At 46.0% G+C, this 20,027-nt stretch overlaps 1 protein-coding gene across 10 annotated transcripts in view; it reads left to right on the top strand.

Moving 5' to 3' along the window:
- The window catches only part of LOC139582755 (syntaxin-binding protein 5-like), a 177,670-nt gene that overhangs the window by 95,324 nt on the left and 62,319 nt on the right, over nt 1-20,027 (top strand). For all 10 annotated transcript variants that reach the window (XM_071413062.1, XM_071413058.1, XM_071413056.1 and 7 more), the window contains exon 5: nt 11,190-11,324. In XM_071413062.1, the coding sequence (XP_071269163.1) occupies nt 11,190-11,324 (135 nt within the window). The remainder of the gene's footprint in view (nt 1-11,189; nt 11,325-20,027) is intronic.

The following is a 20,027-nucleotide window of genomic DNA, read 5'->3' as shown; positions in this document are numbered from 1 at the left end:
GGCAGAACTACCAACAGACTGGTACCAGGACGCATTACAACATCTAGCTGATTTCATAGGCTGGCAGAACTACCAACAGACTGGTACCAGGACGCATTACAACATCTAGCTGATTTCATAGGCTGGCAGAGCTACCAACAGACTGGTACCAGGACGCATTACAACATCTAGCTGATTTCATAGGCTGGCAGAGCTTCCAACAGACTGGTACCAGGACGCATTACAACATCTAGCTGATTTCATAGGCTGGCAGAGCTTCCAACAGACTGGTACCAGGACGCATTACAACATCTAGCTGATTTCATAGGCTGGCAGAACTACCAACAGACTGGTACCAGGACGCATTACAACATCTAGCTGATTTCATAGGCTGGCAGAGCTACCAACAGACTGGTACCAGGACGCATTACAACATCTAGCTGATTTCATAGGCTGGCAGAGCTACCAACAGACTGGTACCAGGACGCATTACAACATCTAGCTGATTTCATAGGCTGGCAGAGCTACCAACAGACTGGTACCAGGACGCATTACAACATCTAGCTGATTTCATAGGCTGGCAGAGCTACCAACAGACTGGTACCAGGACGCATTACAACATCTAGCTGATTTCATAGGCTGGCAGAGCTACCAACAGACTGGTACCAGGACGCATTACAACATCTAGCTGATTTCATAGGCTGGCAGAACTACCAACAGACTGGTACCAGGACGCATTACAACATCTAGCTGATTTCATAGACTGGCAGAGCTACCAACAGACTGGTACCAGGACGCATTACAACATCTAGCTGATTTCATAGGCTGGCAGAGCTTCCAACAGACTGGTACCAGGACGCATTACAGCATCTAGCTGATTTCATAGGCTGGCAGAGCTTCCAACAGACTGGTACCAGGACGCATTACAACATCTAGCTGATTTCATAGGCTGGCAGAGCTTCCAACAGACTGGTACCAGGACGCATTACAACATCTAGCTGATTTCATAGGCTGGCAGAGCTACCAACAGACTGGTACCAGGACGCATTACAACATCTAGCTGATTTCATAGGCTGGCAGAGCTACCAACAGACTGGTACCAGGACGCATTACAACATCTAGCTGATTTCATAGGCTGGCAGAGCTACCAACAGACTGGTACCAGGACGCATTACAACATCTAGCTGATTTCATAGGCTGGCAGAGCTACCAACAGACTGGTACCAGGACGCATTACAACATCTAGCTGGTTTCATAGGCTGGCAGAGCTACCAACAGACTGGTACCAGGACGCATTACAACATCTAGCTGATTTCATAGGCTGGCAGAACTACCAACAGACTGGTACCGGGACGCATTACAACATCTAGCTGATTTCATAGGCTGGCAGAACTACCAACAGACTGGTACCAGGACGCATTACAACATCTAGCTGATTTCATAGGCTGGCAGAGCTACCAACAGACTGGTACCAGGACGCATTACAACATCTAGCTGATTTCATAGGCTGGCAGAACTACCAACAGACTGGTACCAGGACGCATTACAACATCTAGCTGATTTCATAGGCTGGCAGAACTACCAACAGACTGGTACCAGGACGCATTACAACATCTAGCTGATTTCATAGACTGGCAGAGCTACCAATAGACTGGTACCAGGACGCATTACAACATCTAGCTGATTTCATAGGCTGGCAGAGCTACCAACAGACTGGTACCAGGACGCAATACAACATCTAGCTGATTTCATAGGCTGGCAGAACTACCAACAGACTGGTACCAGGACGCATTACAACATCTAGCTGATTTCATAGGCTGGCAGAGCTACCAACAGACTGGTACCAGGACGCATTACAACATCTAGCTGATTTCATAGGCTGGCAGAGCTACCAACAGACTGGTACCAGGACGCATGACAACATCTAGCTGATTTCATAGGCTGGCAGAGCTACCAACAGACTGGTACCAGGACGCATGACAACATCTAGCTGATTTCATAGGCTGGCAGAGCTACCAACAGACTGGTACCAGGACGCATTACAACATCTAGCTGATTTCATAGGCTGGCAGAGCTACCAACAGACTGGTACCAGGACGCATGACAACATCTAGCTGATTTCATAGGCTGGCAGAGCTACCAACAGACTGGTACCAGGACGCATTACAACATCTAGCTGATTTCATAGGCTGGCAGAACTACCAACAGACTGGTACCAGGACGCATTACAACATCTAGCTGATTTCATAGGCTGGCAGAGCTACCAACAGACTGGTACCAGGACGCATTACAACATCTAGCTGATTTCATAGGCTGGCAGAGCTACCAACAGACTGGTACCAGGACGCATTACAACATCTAGCTGATTTCATAGGCTGGCAGAGCTACCAACAGACTGGTACCAGGACGCATTACAACATCTAGCTGATTTCATAGGCTGGCAGAGCTAACAACAGACTGGTACCAGGACGCATTACAACATCTAGCTGATTTCATAGACTGGCAGAGCTAACAACAGACTGGTACCAGGACGCATTACAACATCTAGCTGATTTCATAGACTGGCAGAGCTAACAACAGACTGGTACCAGGACGCATTACAACATCTAGCTGATTTCATAGGCTGGCAGAGCTACCAACAGACTGGTACCAGGACGCATTACAACATCAGGCTGATTTCATAGACTGGCAGAGCTAACAACAGACTGGTACCAGGACGCATTACAACATCTAGCTGATTTCATAGGCTGGCAGAGCTACCAACAGACTGGTACCAGGACGCATTACAACATCTAGCTGATTTCATAGGCTGGCAGAGCTACCAACAGACTGGTACCAGGACGCATTACAACATCTAGCTGATTCATAGGCTGGCAGAGCTACCAACAGACTGGTACCAGGACGCATTACAACATCTAGCTGATTTCATAGGCTGGCAGAGCTACCAACAGACTGGTACCAGGACGCATTACAACATCTAGCTGATTTCATAGGCTGGCAGAGCTACCAACAGACTGGTACCGGGACGCATTACAACATCTAGCTGATTTCATAGGCTGGCAGAACTACCAACAGACTGGTACCGGGACGCATTACAACATCTAGCTGATTTCATAGGCTGGCAGAGCTACCAACAGACTGGTACCAGGACGCATTACAACATCTAGCTGATTTCATAGGCTGGCAGAGCTACCAACAGACTGGTACCGGGACGCATTACAACATCTAGCTGATTTCATAGGCTGGCAGAACTACCAACAGACTGGTACCAGGACGCATTACAACATCTAGCTGATTTCATAGGCTGGCAGAGCTACCAACAGACTGGTACCAGGACGCATTACAACATCTAGCTGATTTCATAGGCTGGCAGAGCTACCAACAGACTGGTACCGGGACGCATTACAACATCTAGCTGATTTCATAGGCTGGCAGAACTACCAACAGACTGGTACCGGGACGCATTACAACATCTAGCTGATTTCATAGGCTGGCAGAACTACCAACAGACTGGTACCAGGACGCATTACAACATCTAGCTGATTTCATAGGCTGGCAGAGCTACCAACAGACTGGTACCGGGACGCATTACAACATCTAGCTGATTTCATAGGCTGGCAGAACTACCAACAGACTGGTACCAGGACGCATTACAACATCTAGCTGATTTCATAGGCTGGCAGAGCTACCAACAGACTGGTACCAGGACGCATTACAACATCTAGCTGATTTCATAGGCTGGCAGAGCTACCAACAGACTGGTACCGGGACGCATTACAACATCTAGCTGATTTCATAGGCTGGCAGAACTACCAACAGACTGGTACCAGGACGCATTACAACATCTAGCTGATTTCATAGGCTGGCAGAGCTACCAACAGACTGGTACCAGGACGCATTACAACATCTAGCTGATTTCATAGGCTGGCAGAGCTACCAACAGACTGGTACCAGGACGCATTACAACATCTAGCTGATTTCATAGGCTGGCAGAGCTACCAACAGACTGGTACCAGGACGCATTACAACATCTAGCTGATTTCATAGGCTGGCAGAACTACCAACAGACTGGTACCGGGACGCATTACAACATCTAGCTGATTTCATAGGCTGGCAGAGCTACCAACAGACTGGTACCAGGACGCATTACAACATCTAGCTGATTTCATAGGCTGGCAGAGCTTCCAAAAGACTGGTACCAGGACGCATTACAACATCTAGCTGATTTCATAGGCTGGCAGAGCTTCCAACAGACTGGTACCAGGACGCATTACAACATCTAGCTGATTTCATAGGCTGGCAGAGCTTCCAACAGACTGGTACCAGGACGCATTACAACATCTAGCTGATTTCATAGGCTGGCAGAGCTACCAACAGACTGGTACCAGGACGCATTACAACATCTAGCTGATTTCATAGGCTGGCAGAGCTACCAACAGACTGGTACCAGGACGCATTACAACATCTAGCTGATTTCATAGGCTGGCAGAGCTACCAACAGACTGGTACCAGGACGCATTACAACATCTAGCTGATTTCATAGGCTGGCAGAGCTACCAACAGACTGGTACCAGGACGCATTACAACATCTAGCTGATTTCATAGGCTGGCAGAACTACCAACAGACTGGTACCAGGACGCATTACAACATCTAGCTGATTCATAGGCTGGCAGAGCTACCAACAGACTGGTACCAGGACGCATTACAACATCTAGCTGATTTCATAGGCTGGCAGAGCTACCAACAGACTGGTACCAGGACGCATTACAACATCTAGCTGATTTCATAGGCTGGCAGAGCTACCAACAGACTGGTACCAGGACGCATTACAACATCTAGCTGATTTCATAGGCTGGCAGAGCTACCAACAGACTGGTACCAGGACGCATTACAACATCTAGCTGATTTCATAGGCTGGCAGAACTACCAACAGACTGGTACCAGGACGCATTACAACATCTAGCTGATTTCATAGGCTGGCAGAGCTACCAACAGACTGGTACCAGGACGCATTACAACATCTAGCTGATTTCATAGGCTGGCAGAACTACCAACAGACTGGTACCAGGACGCATTACAACATCTAGCTGATTTCATAGGCTGGCAGAGCTACCAACAGACTGGTACCAGGACGCATTACAACATCTAGCTGATTCATAGGCTGGCAGAACTACCAACAGACTGGTACCAGGACGCATTACAACATCTAGCTGATTCATAGGCTGGCAGAACTACCAACAGACTGGTACCAGGACGCATTACAACATCTAGCTGATTTCATAGGCTGGCAGAACTACCAACAGACTGGTACCAGGACGCATTACAACATCTAGCTGATTTCATAGGCTGGCAGAGCTACCAACAGACTGGTACCAGGACGCATTACAACATCTAGCTGATTTCATAGGCTGGCAGAGCTACCAACAGACTGGTGCATTACAACGATTCATCTATTTTGTTTCTATTCTTCTGTCACATTCATCTCTAGCAACATCAATAAATTGAACTGGTTGTTCCTGTATACGGTACTGATTTCAAATCATGATGGCATGCTAAATTACCCGCAGAACAGTTATGCGTGTATTCATTTTGTTGGCTGGTTTGCACTACCCAAGCGTAGTAATGATGAATTGTCCCAGTGTCATTCTTACCGGAGACACATTTCCAGTCATTCAGATGGTATCTTCTCATCTCTAACTACAAATCAAATCAAATCAAATTTTATTGGTCACATACACATGGTTAGCAGAGGGCGGGGTCGTTGCACAGGGCGGGGTCGAGACCCAGGGTTGCGAGCTTAATGACGAGTTTGGAGGGTACTATGGTGTTAAATGCTGAGCTGTAGTCGATAAACAGCATTCTTACATAGGTATTCCACTTGTCCAGATAGGTTAGGGCAGTGTGCAGTGTGATTGCGATTGCGTCGTCTGTGGACCTATTGGGGCGGTAAGCAAATTGGAGTGGGTCTAGGGTGTCAGGTAGGGTGGAGGTGATATGATCCTTGACTAGTCTCTCAAAGCACTTCATGATGACGGAAGTGAGTGCTACGGGGCGGTAGTCGTTTAGCTCAGTTACCTTAGCTTTCTTGGGAACAGGAACAATGGTGGCCCTCTTGAAGCATGTGGGAACAGCAGACTGGGATAGGGATTGATTGAATATGTCCGTAAACACACCAGCCAGCTGGTCTGCGCATGCTCTGAGGACGCGGCTTGGGATGCCGTCTGGGCCGGCAGCCTTGCAAGGGTTAACACGTTTAAATGTTTTACTCACATTGGCTGCAGTGAAGGAGAGCCCGCAGGTCTTGGTAGTGGGTCGTGTCGGTGGCACTGTATTGTCCTCAAAACGAGCAAAGAAGTTGTTTAGTTTGTCTGGGAGCAAGACATCGGGGTCCACGACGGGGCTGGTTTTCTTTTTGTAGTCCGTGATTGACTGTAGACCCTGCCACATACCTCTCGTGTCTGAGCCGTTGAATTGTGACTACTTCGTCTCTATACTGACGCTTAGCTTGTTTGATTGTCTTGCGGAGGGAATAGCTACACTGTTTGTATTCGGTCATGTTTCCGGTCGCCTTGCCCTGATTAAAAGCAGTGCTTCGCGCTTTCAGTTTTGCACGAATGCTGCCATCAATCCACGTTTTCTGGTTGGAGAAGGCTTTAATAGTCGCCGTGGGTACGACATCACCGATGCACTTGCTAATAAACCCGCTCACCGAATCAGCGTGTACATCAATGTTGTTGTTCGACGCTATCCGGAACATATCCCAGTCCACGTGATCGAAGCAATCTTGAAGCGTGGAATCAGATTGGTCGGACCAGCATTGAAAAGACCTGAGCACGGGCGTTTCCTGTTTTAGTTTCTGTCTATAGGCTGGGAGCAACAAAATGGAGTTGTGGTCAGATTTGCCAAAAGGAGGGCAAGGGAGGGCGTTCTATGCGTTGCGGAAGTTAGAGTAACAATGATCCAGAATTTTGCCAGCCGGGTCGCACATTCGATATGCTGATAAAATTTAGGGAGCCTTGTTTTCAGATTAGCCTTGTTAAAATCCCCAGCTACAATAAATGCAGCCTCAGGATATGTGGTTTCCAGTTTACATAGAGTCCAATGAAGTTCTTTCAGGGCCGTCGAGGTGTCTGCTTGGGGGGGATATACACGACTGTGATTATAATTGAAGAGATTTCTCATGGTAGATAATGCGGTCGGCATTTGATTATAAGGAATTCTAGGTCAGGTGAACAAAAGGACTTGAGTTCCTGTATGTTGTTATGATCACACCACGACTCGTTAATCATAAGGCATACACCCCTGCCCTTCTTCTTACCAGAGAGATGTTTGTTTCTGTCGGCGCGATGCGTGGAGAAACCAGGTGGCTGTACCGACTCTGATAACGTATCCCGAGTGAGCCATGTTTCCGTGAAACAGAGAACGTTACAATCTCTGATGTCTCTCTGGAAGGCAACCCTTGCTCGGATTTCGTCTACCTTGTTGTCAAGAGACTGGACATTGGCGAGTAGTATACTCGGGAGCGGTGGGCGATGTGCCCGTCTACGGAGCCTGACCAGAAGACCGCTCCGTCTGCCCTTTCTGCGGCGCTGTTGTTTTGGGTCGCTTGCTGGGATCCGATCCATTGTCCTGGGTGGTGGACCAAACAGAGGATCCGCTTCAGGAAAGTTCTATTCCTGGTCATAATTTTGGTAAGTTGACGTTGCTCTTATATCCAATAGTTCCTCCCGGCTGTATGTAATAAGACTTAAGATTTCCTGGGGTAACAATAGCCGTCATGACTACCTATGCATGTGTGATGGGTTGTGTGTCCTGGAGTGTGTGTTTAAGCATGTGTATGTGTATGCATGAATGAGTGATTGGGTTTTGTTATGTAAGTATATTGGTGTCCGCGAGTGTTCACCTGCTTTGTGATTTTGTTTGTGTGTGTTCAGGGGCGGATTGGCCATTTGGCATTTCGGTCAAAAGGAAAAAAATGGGTCGGTGTTTTAGAAAGGCCAGGTTCACAGTCCGCCCGTGTGTGTATGTGTGTGCGTGCGAGTGTGTGTGTGATGCATGTCGAGCAGCCTGACACCTCTCCTCAAACGCATGAATATATTAATTATACTGCAGAGCAGTGGAGTGGAGACAGGGACCAGCTCTACCCAGGTGTGTGTGTGTTTGTGTATAGTCTGACAGTATGCACTGCTTCTCACTACTGCCCTGCAGCCAGAAAGATACTGAGATACAGAGAGGGAGAGAGGGAGAAAAACACCTAGAGAAAGAGAGGGGGAGGAGGGGGATTGGATTTGGGGAGCAAGTGAAAAAGATAATCTAAAAGATGGACATGGGAAGAGAGAGAAGAAGAGAGAGGGGACGAGTGGATGGGAGGAAAAGGAGAGGGAGAGCTGTGTGTACAGCTGTGTGCATGTGTGAGAGGTGTGTGACGTTTAAGATGAGGGAGGAACATTTTTGGGGGGCCTTATTTCCATTACAGCATATTGGATGATTGTCATTCGTAGTCCATTCACCCAGCTCAATGTAACATCAATAGGCTAAGGATACTACATGACACTCTAATTTTCCCTATACCCATCATGAGGTTGCTACAACCTAGCCTATGAGTGTAAGTTTACAACAAAGGTGCTCAGGTCAAGAGAAAAATTTAGAGTAATCTAGCTGATTTTGGGTGTAATCATTAGTCCAATAGTTGCAAACGAGAGTTTGTATTAGACAAATTCTGATATTTTTATCCCCGTTTTTCTACAGAATCAGCAGAATGAATTCACCCCTGATCACACACAAACACAGTTCACTTTCATAGCAGCCACATACAAACAGCATGATAATTTTCTCTCACCTTTTCCCTTCGCTTGTGGACATCAGTGCACAACACCAGCTGTCTGTGACCAGGCGAAAAAACCTTTCCAAGCAAACCTTCATATCATAACCGCCAACCACTACACACATTGTTGTCACCATATTAGCTAACGTCATAGTAAACATAGCTAGAATTAACGCGGTAGTTAACCCGCTACAATCATGCAGTACAGTGTACCATCAGCAAGCATTTTAGCAGGTGGCAATTAATTGATAAAACCAAAAACTTTCCTCAACTTGGAAGAATTCCAGTGTTGTATAGCCATAGCCAGCTAGCTAACATAGCATCCCTCTCTGTTTGAGCTGGGTATTTGAGTAGGCTAAACTAGCTAGCTGCATTCACTAGCTAAGTGAAAGTGAAAAAAATACAATGAAATCTCTCTCTCACTTCTCATTCATTTTGAAAGAAATTAATTTGTTCAAAACTGTTCAACTATTGTCTTTCTTTCTCGTTTAGTCAACTATTCACCACATGTATGCACTGCAGTGCTAGCTAGCAGTGCTATTCTTTCAGTACTATATTAATTCTCTGATCCTTTAATTGGGTGGACAACATGTCAGTTCATGCTGCAAGAGCTCTGATAGGTTGGAGGACGTCCTCCGAAGTTGTCATAATTACTGTGTAAGTCTATGGAAGGGGATGAGAACCATGAGCCTCCTAGGTTTTGTATTGAAGTCAATGTACCCAGAGGAGGACAGAAACAAGCTGTCCTCTGGCTACACCCTGGTGCTACCCTACAGAGTGCTGTTGAGGCTACTGTAGACCTTCATTTCAAAACAGTGTGTGTTTTAATCATTTATTTGGTGACATTAATATATTTGGTATAGTTTTATGTAAAAAGGATAACTTTTTTAATGTTTCACTGTTTTTATTTTTATAAAATTAATTGAGGAGGATGGTCTTCCACCTTCCTCCTCTGAGGAACCTCCACTCATGTGTATGTGTGTGACTCTGCATGCATGTGTGTCCAGTCCAACAGAACCGGATGATACTCATGTTCATGAGTTGTGTATCATACGTCATTGGGGCCCCTTGACTAGTCAGGGAACGACAGGGATGAGCAGAGCCTATGGGACAGGACCACTTTAGGGGCTCTTGTACCAGTCCCTGTAGCCAACAGGGCAGAACCAGACCCAGACAGACAAAGAGAAGGAGAAGGAGAGCGAGAGAGAGAAAGAGGAGAGGGAGAGGGAGAGAGGGAGGGGAGAGAGAGAGAGAGTGGAAGAGATAGAGAGCGAAAAAGGGAGGAGAGATAGGACATGGATAATGATGGATGATCCAGGGATGGTGTGATTCGTCATACATACAGCCCATGATTTTCATGTTTAAACTCTCAAATGGCTGCAGTGTGCATTTTTGAAGGGCATTTTTGGATCAGATGTGGGCTTGAATCCTACAAAGTGGTTGACTAACTCCTCTTCATTCACCATTTGATACCCAACCCTTAGCTAACTCTACAATAATGCTATTCTACTTCCTCTCCTCTTTCCTCTCCCTCCTTCCCTGGGGGAGTGTGGTTCTGGTCAGAAGGGATGTGTTCAGGTATATCAGGCCTGGTTTGATGACTGAGTCGACCCACGTTGGTCCTTTTTTATTCATGAAGCACCATTAGGAAGCTTCACAGGCTTTAAACCATTCATTAAACTACATCTAGATAGATGGATGGATGAATGGATGGATTGATGGCTGAAGGACAAGTGGAATGATTGGACGAAGTGATGAAAGATAGAAGTTGAAACAGATTGATGAAAGGTAGAGAAGGATGGGTAATATGTGTTCTGGTCCAGTCCTCTCCTCTCGAATCAGTCCGGTAATTAGGTGCCCAATAGAGTTTTAAACACCTCTACCGTCACCTTGGTCTTAGCTCAGCATTATTTATCTCACTGTAGAAATCAATACACACTGAGGAAGATTCTTAATCTACACAGTTTCTGTGTTGTAAAATGCAAATCAGTTATCACCAGCAATATCCTTCTGTCTTTCTTTTTTTCTCTCTCTTTGTCTAATACTATTACTTTTACTACCTCTCTGTGTCTCTATCTCTCTGTGTCTCTATCTCTCGGTGTCTCTATCTCTCTGTGTCTCTATCTCTCTGTGTCTCTATCTCTCTGTGTTTCTATCTCTCTGTGTCTCTATCTCTCTGTGTCTCTATCTCTCTGTGTCTCTATCTCTCTGTGTCTCTATCTCTCTGTGTCTCTATCTCTCTGTGTTTCTATCTCTCTGTGTCTCTATCTCTCTGTGTCTCTATCTCTCTGTGTCTCTATCTCTCTGTGTTTCTATCTCGCTGTGTCTCTATCTCTCTCTTAGCTCCTACATAAATGTTCTCTCTCTTTTCTCTCTGTTTTCCAGGATCACATTCGTCCACCTGCCATTCCAGAGTAAATGGCTGTACATTGGCACAGAGAAAGGAAACATCCACATCGTCAACGTGGAGTCGTTCACACTCTCAGGCTACGTCATCATGTGGAACAAAGCCATCGAACTGTGAGTGGAGCTTACACAGGGTCTTAATTTGGTTATTTTGTTGCTGAGAATTTTCAGTGCGGGAAATGCCGATGAACTTCATGATTTACATAAATTCACTGAAAATCCATACTAACACACGGTTATATAAACAGTATTGTACTTTTATTGTAGCCTACTCAAGCAAAATTATGAAATCAACGTTCAAATCCTGTTGCTGCAGGATTATTTTGCTGTGACAATATAGGTCAAATTCAGATCCTACATCTGTAGTCACCTCTAGGCTTAATCCACAACTGGTGGCTTTACTAACCACAGGTGTGAAGGAGAAAGGATGTGAATCACTAGTTCTGACTCTTAGTTACTAGGCCTCTTCAACACTGGGTTAAAGTATTAAGACACTGCTATTTCACAGGGTGTTTGTGTTGCTGTTGACATACCTCATGTTGTTTCTGCTCTAGAGCTCTTGCATAATTCACTCGTGACCTTTTTAGCATTTTCCTCATCCTGTCTCTTCCTGTCTCATAGTGAGGGATGGAACAGGTGTCTCTTAAGATCAGTGTTGGCCATGTACAGATGTCCTGTGTCAACAGTGCTGAGGGGAAAGGGAGAAGGAAAGTAGAGGAGAGGGGAAGGGGGAGGGGAGAGGAGATGAGACGGGCAAGAAAAAGAGAGAAGAGGAAGAGAGGACAGGAAAGAGAGCGGGTTGATAGAGAAGGGTGGGGGTTTAGGAGAGGTGAGGGGTAGACGAGAGGAAGGAGAGAGGAAGTAGAGAAATAGAAGGAGGTCGGGGATAGACAAGTAGGAGAGAGGTAGAGGAATGGAGAGGTGGGTTATAAGGAAGGAAGTAGTGTAAATGGGTGACAGTATGGGTCTCTAAGGAGTCGTGCCTGCCAGTCCTGAAGCTGCCATTGTATTTCCAGAATAAAGGTCTCTGTGTGTGTGTGTGTGTGTGTGTGTGTGTGTGTGTGTGTGTGTGTGTGTGTGTGTGTGTGTGTGTGTGTGTGTGTGTGTGTGTGTGTGTGTGTGTGTGTGTGTGTGGCCCATATCCAGTTCTGATGACAACAGTATATCTGCACACAAAGGCTTTATGATTAGACAAGAGCGCTTCAGATGGCACTTTCTCTCTCCTTCTATCTCTCCCTTCTCTCTCTCTCTACCTCTCTTTTTCTGTCTCATCTTATTGTGGGCTGCGGGTATGCAAGGTAGATACCTCTCCTGCCTTTATCTTCTCCTATTGTCCTCTTTGGAGCTGTCATCAGAGAGGGACCGTGGAGTGGGCGGCTCAGAGACAATGTGCTCTCTATTTTACACCACCTCAGTAACACACTGCATAGAAAGAAATACACCCAAGCAGAGCACAGAACATTACAGAGTGGAACAGAACACTGTCAAGAAGATTACCAGGACGTACTGCAGCACTCAGTACTATAGCAGAACACTGTCGTTCAGTCCGGTTCTGTTTTAGTTGAGTAATATGTGGAGAAAAGACCCAAGTACTTGTAGGTAACAGTAAGGTATTGTCATGTCTTTACTATCATTGAATGTGAAGACTGTTATTTTATCAAATCAATTCTCTATGTGTAATTATTATTCCGTGATTAAACTAATCATGTAAACTTAAGTAACTAGGAAGTCGGGGCACCAAGGAAAATGTTGATTTACAGAGCTATAATTTTCAGAATATAACTCTTCAGATATTTTTATGTCTGATCGATTAGTCATTCTCATGAATGTATTATTATTACCTTGTTAGTCTCATTCCAAACGTCGTAAAATTCTTGGTTATCTGCACGAACCCTAGCATAAATTATGAATCAGCAATATACAAATTTGCTTAATTTTTTATTTACTAACTAACTAAATAATCACAGAAATATATAACAAACAAACTGTAGATATTGGGTACTAACAATGATAGAAAAGTCCCTAGTGGGCTAAGCCGATATGACAGCTTGGTAGACAAAAGGAAATGGGTGGGACTGAGAAAGAGCGGGAAATAACAAATGGATTCATTACACACAGTCTATAATTATATTCATTAAAATGCCAATCCTTTGCACATGAACGGCCGCTCTTTCGAGAATAATTGCAATATAATTGCATATATTTACGCCCATATGTCGTTGTTGTCTTCTCTGTTGGAATCCTCGATTGTCCTGTCGGGTTCATCAGAGTCTCTGGTTAACTTTCATTCAAGTCACAAAGTCTTTTGTGGTTGTAGGTGGTTAGAATGGATACTTCAGAGTACCATTCAGACATGTTCTCATAGAAAAGAGGCTTCGGCGGTTGACAGTATTCTCGTTCTAGATTTAGATAATTTCTAGCTGCAGACTAGTAATAAAACATCTAAGATTTGTGCTCTTATTCTATAGGGATTGATATTCTCAGAGTTTAACCATTTCCAGCCGTGTAGCCAATGCTCCACGTGGTATAGTTTTTTCCTTTGGTAGAGTTGTAGATTAAACCACCTCACACACCAGCGTCACCCGGCATGTTTTGGTCTGGTGTGAATTTCTTCAGGAGTGAGTTTTATCCTCTGTCGAAGAAGGGGCGGTTCTATGAAGCCTAATGTGATGTCTGGGCTCACAGGGGTGTGGCCACTGACTAGTTCATCTTTATATGAAAATCCATACTCTCATTTAGAAGGTTAATATCACATTACATCTTTTCACAAATCGTTTAATTTTTAATCACATACGTTTCACAATATTTAGATGTAAACCTGACAGCTGGGAAATGTACACTTTAAGAGATACCGTTATGTGTGTTTCCTGTCCTTCATGAGATCACCAAATGAAACACACTCGTCATAACTGTCCCTTTAGTGTCCACGGACCATTCCTACATTCTCGAAAGTAGAAATATTGTTTAATTCTCCCATTTATGGGGATTTAGGAGTTTGGCCAAGTCTAGTCCTTTGGTCTCTCTCTGTGCTCTCTCCCTCTCTTTCTGCATGACCGGGGGAGAGAGTCTCTGCCAGGAATGTATGACCTGAGATAATAAAACCTGGGTTAGGAGAGAGAGAGGGGGTGAGTCACAATCTACACCCAGAAAGGGTCACTTCATGACAGTATACACTGGAGTTGTGTTCTACTATCATACTAGGTATAGTAAAGAAGAGTGTGGCGTACTGCAGCACAGCTTGCGGGGTGCCGCAGAATTCTATGGCACGTGATTTAAAGGAAGAACCACTGTATACCAGTCATCACCCTCCCTGTAGTCATCACATAAACCAGTCATCACCCTCCCTGTAGTCATCACTTAAACCAGCCATCACCCTCCCTGTAGTCATCACATAAAGCAGTCATCACCCTCCCTGTAGTCATCACATAAAGTTACACTGTGTGTGTTTGACTCACTTCTGTGTACTGAGCTACTGTACCAGGAACTGCTGACCACACACACACACACACACACACACACACACACACACACACACACACACACACACACACACACACACACACACACACACACACACACACACACACACACACACACACACACACACACACACACAAACACAAACACAAACACACACACACACACACCGCTTGTGGGTTCTAGCTGGAACCAAATAGTGTTCTCCTATGGGGACAGCCAAAGAACCCTTTTGGAACCCTTTTTTCTTTGAGTGTAGAACAGGAGTAACGTGCAGCCTGAGGCCCACTATGACACACAGTTCATGTGAACACCAGAGGGTGTCCTCTCTCTCCCTCCCGGCCCTTCCCCCTCTTTATTCTTGTATGTTGCCTCTTGCTGCCCCTGCCTGTCTGTATGTGTGGGTGTCTGTGTGTGTGTGTGTTCCCTCCCACCCAGCCTCAGCCCTCACTGGGTCCTAACTGGGCCTAGAGATCAGGCCCTACTGTACCATCCAAACCTCCAGGCCTGTAGGGTGAGTTGCTCATGGATAGACCCAGCACTGTAACTTCGCCCGTGGGGAGACAGTAATCTATCACCCAGTCCTCCAGGAGACCCAGAGCAGTAGCAGAGCTGACCCACCCGTCCTCACACGCCACTCCACTCCACCACAGGGGTTGGCTGCAGATTGATTGGCTGAAAATTACAGGCTGAAAGAAAGAATGAAAGCCTTGAGATGAATGTCACCCTCTGTGATGAATGGGACCCTCTCTGTTGAATGTCAACCTCTCTGATGAGTTACCCTCTCTGAGGAATGTCACCCTGTCTGTTTAAAGTCACCCTGTCTGATGAGTCACACACTCTGATGAATGTCACCCTCTCTGATGAATGTCACCCTGTCTGATGAAAGTCACCCTCTCTGATGAGTCACAATCTCTGACGAATGTCACCCTCTCTGATGAGTCACACTGTCTGATCAAAGTCACCTTCTCTGATGAGTCTGATGAATGTCACCCTCTCTGATAAAAGTCACCTTTTCTGATTAATGTCACCCTCTCTGATGATTGTCAACCTGTCTGATCAGTCACACTCTCTGATGAATGTCACCCTGTCTGATGAAAGTCACCCTCTTTGATGAGTCACCCTCTCTAATAAATGTCACCCTATCTGATGAAAGTCACCCTCTCTGATGAGTCACCCTCTCTGATGAGTCACCCTCTCTGATGAATGTCACCATCTCTGATAAATGTCACACTGTCTGATGAGTCACCCTGTTTGATGAATGTGGCCCTTTGATAGGTCACCCTCTCTGATGAATGTCACCCTCTCTGATTCGTCACCCTCTCGGAATAATGTCATCCTCTCTGATGAATGTCACCCTCTCTGATGAGTCACCATGTCTGATGAAAGTCACCCTCTCTGATGAATGTCACCCTCTCTGAAGAATGTCACCCTGTCTGAGGAAAGTCACCCTGTCTGATGAATGTCACCCTCTCTGATGAGTCAACCTGTCTGAATAAAGTCACCCTCTCTGATACATGTCACCCTGTCTGATGAAAGTCACCCTCTCTAATAAATGTCAACCTGTCTGATGAAAGTCACCCTCTCTGATGAGTCATACTCTCTGAGGAGTCACACCCTCTGACGAATGTCACACTCTCTGATGAGTCACCCTCTCTGATGAATGTCACCCTCTCTGATGAGTCACCCGGTCTGATGAAAGTCACACTGTCTGATGAATGTCACCCTGTCTGATGAATGTCACCCTGTCTGATGAATGTCACCCTCTCTGATTAGTCACCCTCTCAGATTAATGTCACCTTCTCTGATGAATGTCACTCTCTCTGATGAGTCACTATGTCTGATGAAAGTCACCCTCTCTGACGAATGTCACCTTCTGATGAATGTCACCCTGTCTGATGAATGTCACCCTGTCTGAAGAATGTCACCCTGTCTGAAGAATGTCACCCTCTCTGATGAATCAACCTGTCTGATGGCGCTGGAAGAAATGGCAGCAGTTTTACGGGCGCCGAACCAATTGTGCTATTATGTGGGTTTTTTTTGCGTTATTTAATACTTATTTTGTACATAATGTTTCTGAAACCGTATCTTACGGCAAAAAAGAGCTTCAGGATTCCAGGACAGCGATCACTCACCTGGGATTAGACAAAGATTTTTTCTTCAACAAGCAAGACGCAGAGGACATTCTCCAAACACCCGACAGGGCCAACATCCCCGTTATTTTCAAGAGGACGAAACGCAGGTACAGGGGACACAGAGCGGGATGCCTCGTGAGGACCCGCAGAAGGTGAGTGGGAAAGCTGCCGTTACCATCAATATTACTCGCCAACGTGCAATCATTGGACAATAAATTAGAAGAGGTACGATCACGAATATCCTACCAACGGGACATCAAAAACTGTAATATCCTATGTTTCACGGAATCATGGCTGAATGACAACATGATATTCAGCTAGCGGGATATATGCTGCACCGGCAAGATAGAACAGCACACTCTGGTAAGACGAGGGGGGGGGGCGGTCTGTGCATATTTGTAAACAACAGCTGGTGCACGAAATCTGAGGAAGTCTCTAGATTTTGCTTGCCTGAAGTAGAGTATTTTGTGATAAATTGCAGGCCACACTACGTGCCTAGAGAGTTTTCAGCTATACTTTTCGTGGCTGTTTATTTACCACCACAGACAGATGCTGGCACTAAGACCACACTCAGTCAGCTGTATAAGCAAAAAAGCTAACAGGAAATCACTCACCCAGAGGCGGCGCTCCTAGTGGCCGGAGACTTTAATGCAGGGAAACTTAAATCAGTTCTACCAAATTTCATGTGAACTGTGCAACCAGAGGGAAAAAATTCTAGACCACCTGTACTCCACACACAGAGACGCGTACAAAGCTCTCCCTCGCACTCCATTTGGTAAATCCGACCACAACTCTATCCTCCTGATTCCTGCTTACAAGCAAAAATTAAAGCAGGACGCACCACTGACTCGGTCAATAAAAAAGTGGTCAGATGAAGCAGATGCTAAACTATAGGACTGTTTTGCTATCACAGACTGGAACATGTTCCGGGATTCTTCCGATGGCATTGAGGAGTACACCACATCAGTCACTGGCTTTATCAATAAGTGCATCGAGGACTTCGTCCCCACAGTGACTGTATGTACGTACCCCAACCAGAAGCCATGGATCACATGCAACATTCGCACTGAGCTAAAGGGCAGAGCTGCCGCTTTCAAGGTGCAGGACTCTAACACGGAAGCTTACAAGAAGTCCTGTTATGCCCTGCAACGAACCATCAAACAGGCAAAGTGTCAATACAGGGCTAAGATTGAATCATACTACACCGGCTCTGACACTCATCTTATGTGGCAAGGCTTGCAAACTATTACAGACTACAAAGGGAATCACAGCCGCGAGCTGCCCAGTGACACAAGCCTGCCAGACGAGCTAAATCACTTCTATGCTCGCTTCGAGGAAAGCAACACTGAGGCATGCATGAGCGCATCAGCTATTCCAGACGACTGTGTGATCAAGCTCTCCGTAGCCGACTTGAGTAAGACCTTTAAACAGGTCAACATACATAAGGCTGCGGGGCCAGATGGATTACCAGGACGTGTACTCCGGGCATGTGCTGACCAACTGGCAAGTGTCTTCACTGACATTTTCAACATGTCCTTGATTGAGTCTGTAATACCAACATGTTTCAAGCAAACCACCATAGTCCCTATGCCCAAGAACAAAAAGGCAACCTGCCTAAATGACTACAGACCCGTAGCACTCACGTCTGTAGCCATGAAGTGCTTTGAAAGGCTTGTAATGGCTCACATCAACACCATTATCCCAGAAACCCTAGACCCACTCCAATTTGCATACTGCCCAAACAGATCCACAGATGATGCAATCTCTATTGCACTCCACACTACCCTTTCCCACCTGGACAAAAGGAACACTTATGTGAGAATGCTATTCATTGACTACAGCTCAGCGTTCAACACCATAGTACCCTCAAAGCTCATCACTAAGCTAAGGATCCTGGGACTAAACACCTCCCTCTGCAACTGGATCCTGGACTTCCTGACGGGCCGCCCCCAGGTGGTGAGGGTAGGTAGCAACACATCTGCCACGCTGATCCTCAACACTGGAGCCCCCCAGGGGTGGGTGCTCAGTCCCTTCCTGTACTCCCTGTTCACCCACGACTGCATGGCCAGGCACGACTCCAACACCATCATTAAGTTTGCAGACACCACAACAGTGGTAGGCCTGATCACCGACAACGACGAGACAGCCTGTAGGGAGGAGGTCAGAGACCTGGCCGGGTGGTGCCAGAATAACAACCTATCCCTCAACGTAACCAAGACTAAGGAGATGATTGTGGACTACAAGAAAAGGAGGACTGAGTACGCCCCCATTCTCATCGACAGGGCTGTAGTGGAGCAGGTTGAGAGCTTCAAGTTCCTTGGTGTCCACATCACCAACAAACTAGAATGGTCCAAACACACCAAGACAGTCGTGAAGAGGACACGTCAAAGCCTATCCCCCCCTCAGGAAACTAAACAGATTTGGCATGGGTCCTGAGATCCTCAAAAGGTTCTACAGCTGCAACATCGAGACAGTCCTGACTGGTTGTATCACTGCCTGGTATGGCAATTGCTCGGCCTCCGACCGCAAGGCACTACAGAGGGTAGTGCGTACAGCCCAGTACATCACTGGTGCTAAGCTGCCTGCCATCCAGGACCTCTAACCAGGCGGTGTCAGAGGAAGGCCCTAAAAATTGTCAAAGACCCCAGCCATCCCAGTCATAGACTGTTCTCTCTACTACCGCATGGCAAGCGGTACCGAAGTGCAAAGTCTAGGACAAAAAGGCTTCTCAACTATTTTTATCCCCAAGCCATAAGACTCCTGAACAGGTAATCAAATGGCTACCGGACTATTTGCATTGTGTTCCCCCCCCAACCCCTCTTTTACACTGCTGCTACTCTCTGTTTATCATATATGAACAGTCACTTTAACTATACATTCATGTACATATGTACATACTACCTCAATTGGCCCGACCAACCAGTGCTCCCGCACGTTGGCTAATCGGGCCATCTGCATTGTGTCCCGCAACCCACCACCCGCCAACCCCTCTTTACGCTACTGCTACTCTCTGTTCATCATATATACATAGTCACTTTAACCATATCTACATGTACATACTACCTCAATCAGCCTGACTAACCAGTGTCTGTATGTAGCCTCGCTACTTTTATAGCCTCGCTACTGTATATAGCCTCGCTACTGTTTTTCACTGTTTTTTTACTGTTGTTTTTATTTCTTTACTTACCTATTGTTCACCTAATAC

This window comes from Salvelinus alpinus, chromosome 8, assembly GCF_045679555.1.
Source record: "Salvelinus alpinus chromosome 8, SLU_Salpinus.1, whole genome shotgun sequence".
NCBI classification, from domain to species: Eukaryota; Metazoa; Chordata; class Actinopteri; order Salmoniformes; family Salmonidae; genus Salvelinus; species Salvelinus alpinus.
Note: the sequence above shows the minus strand (reverse complement) of the source record. Positions and strands in the feature narration are given on the sequence as shown.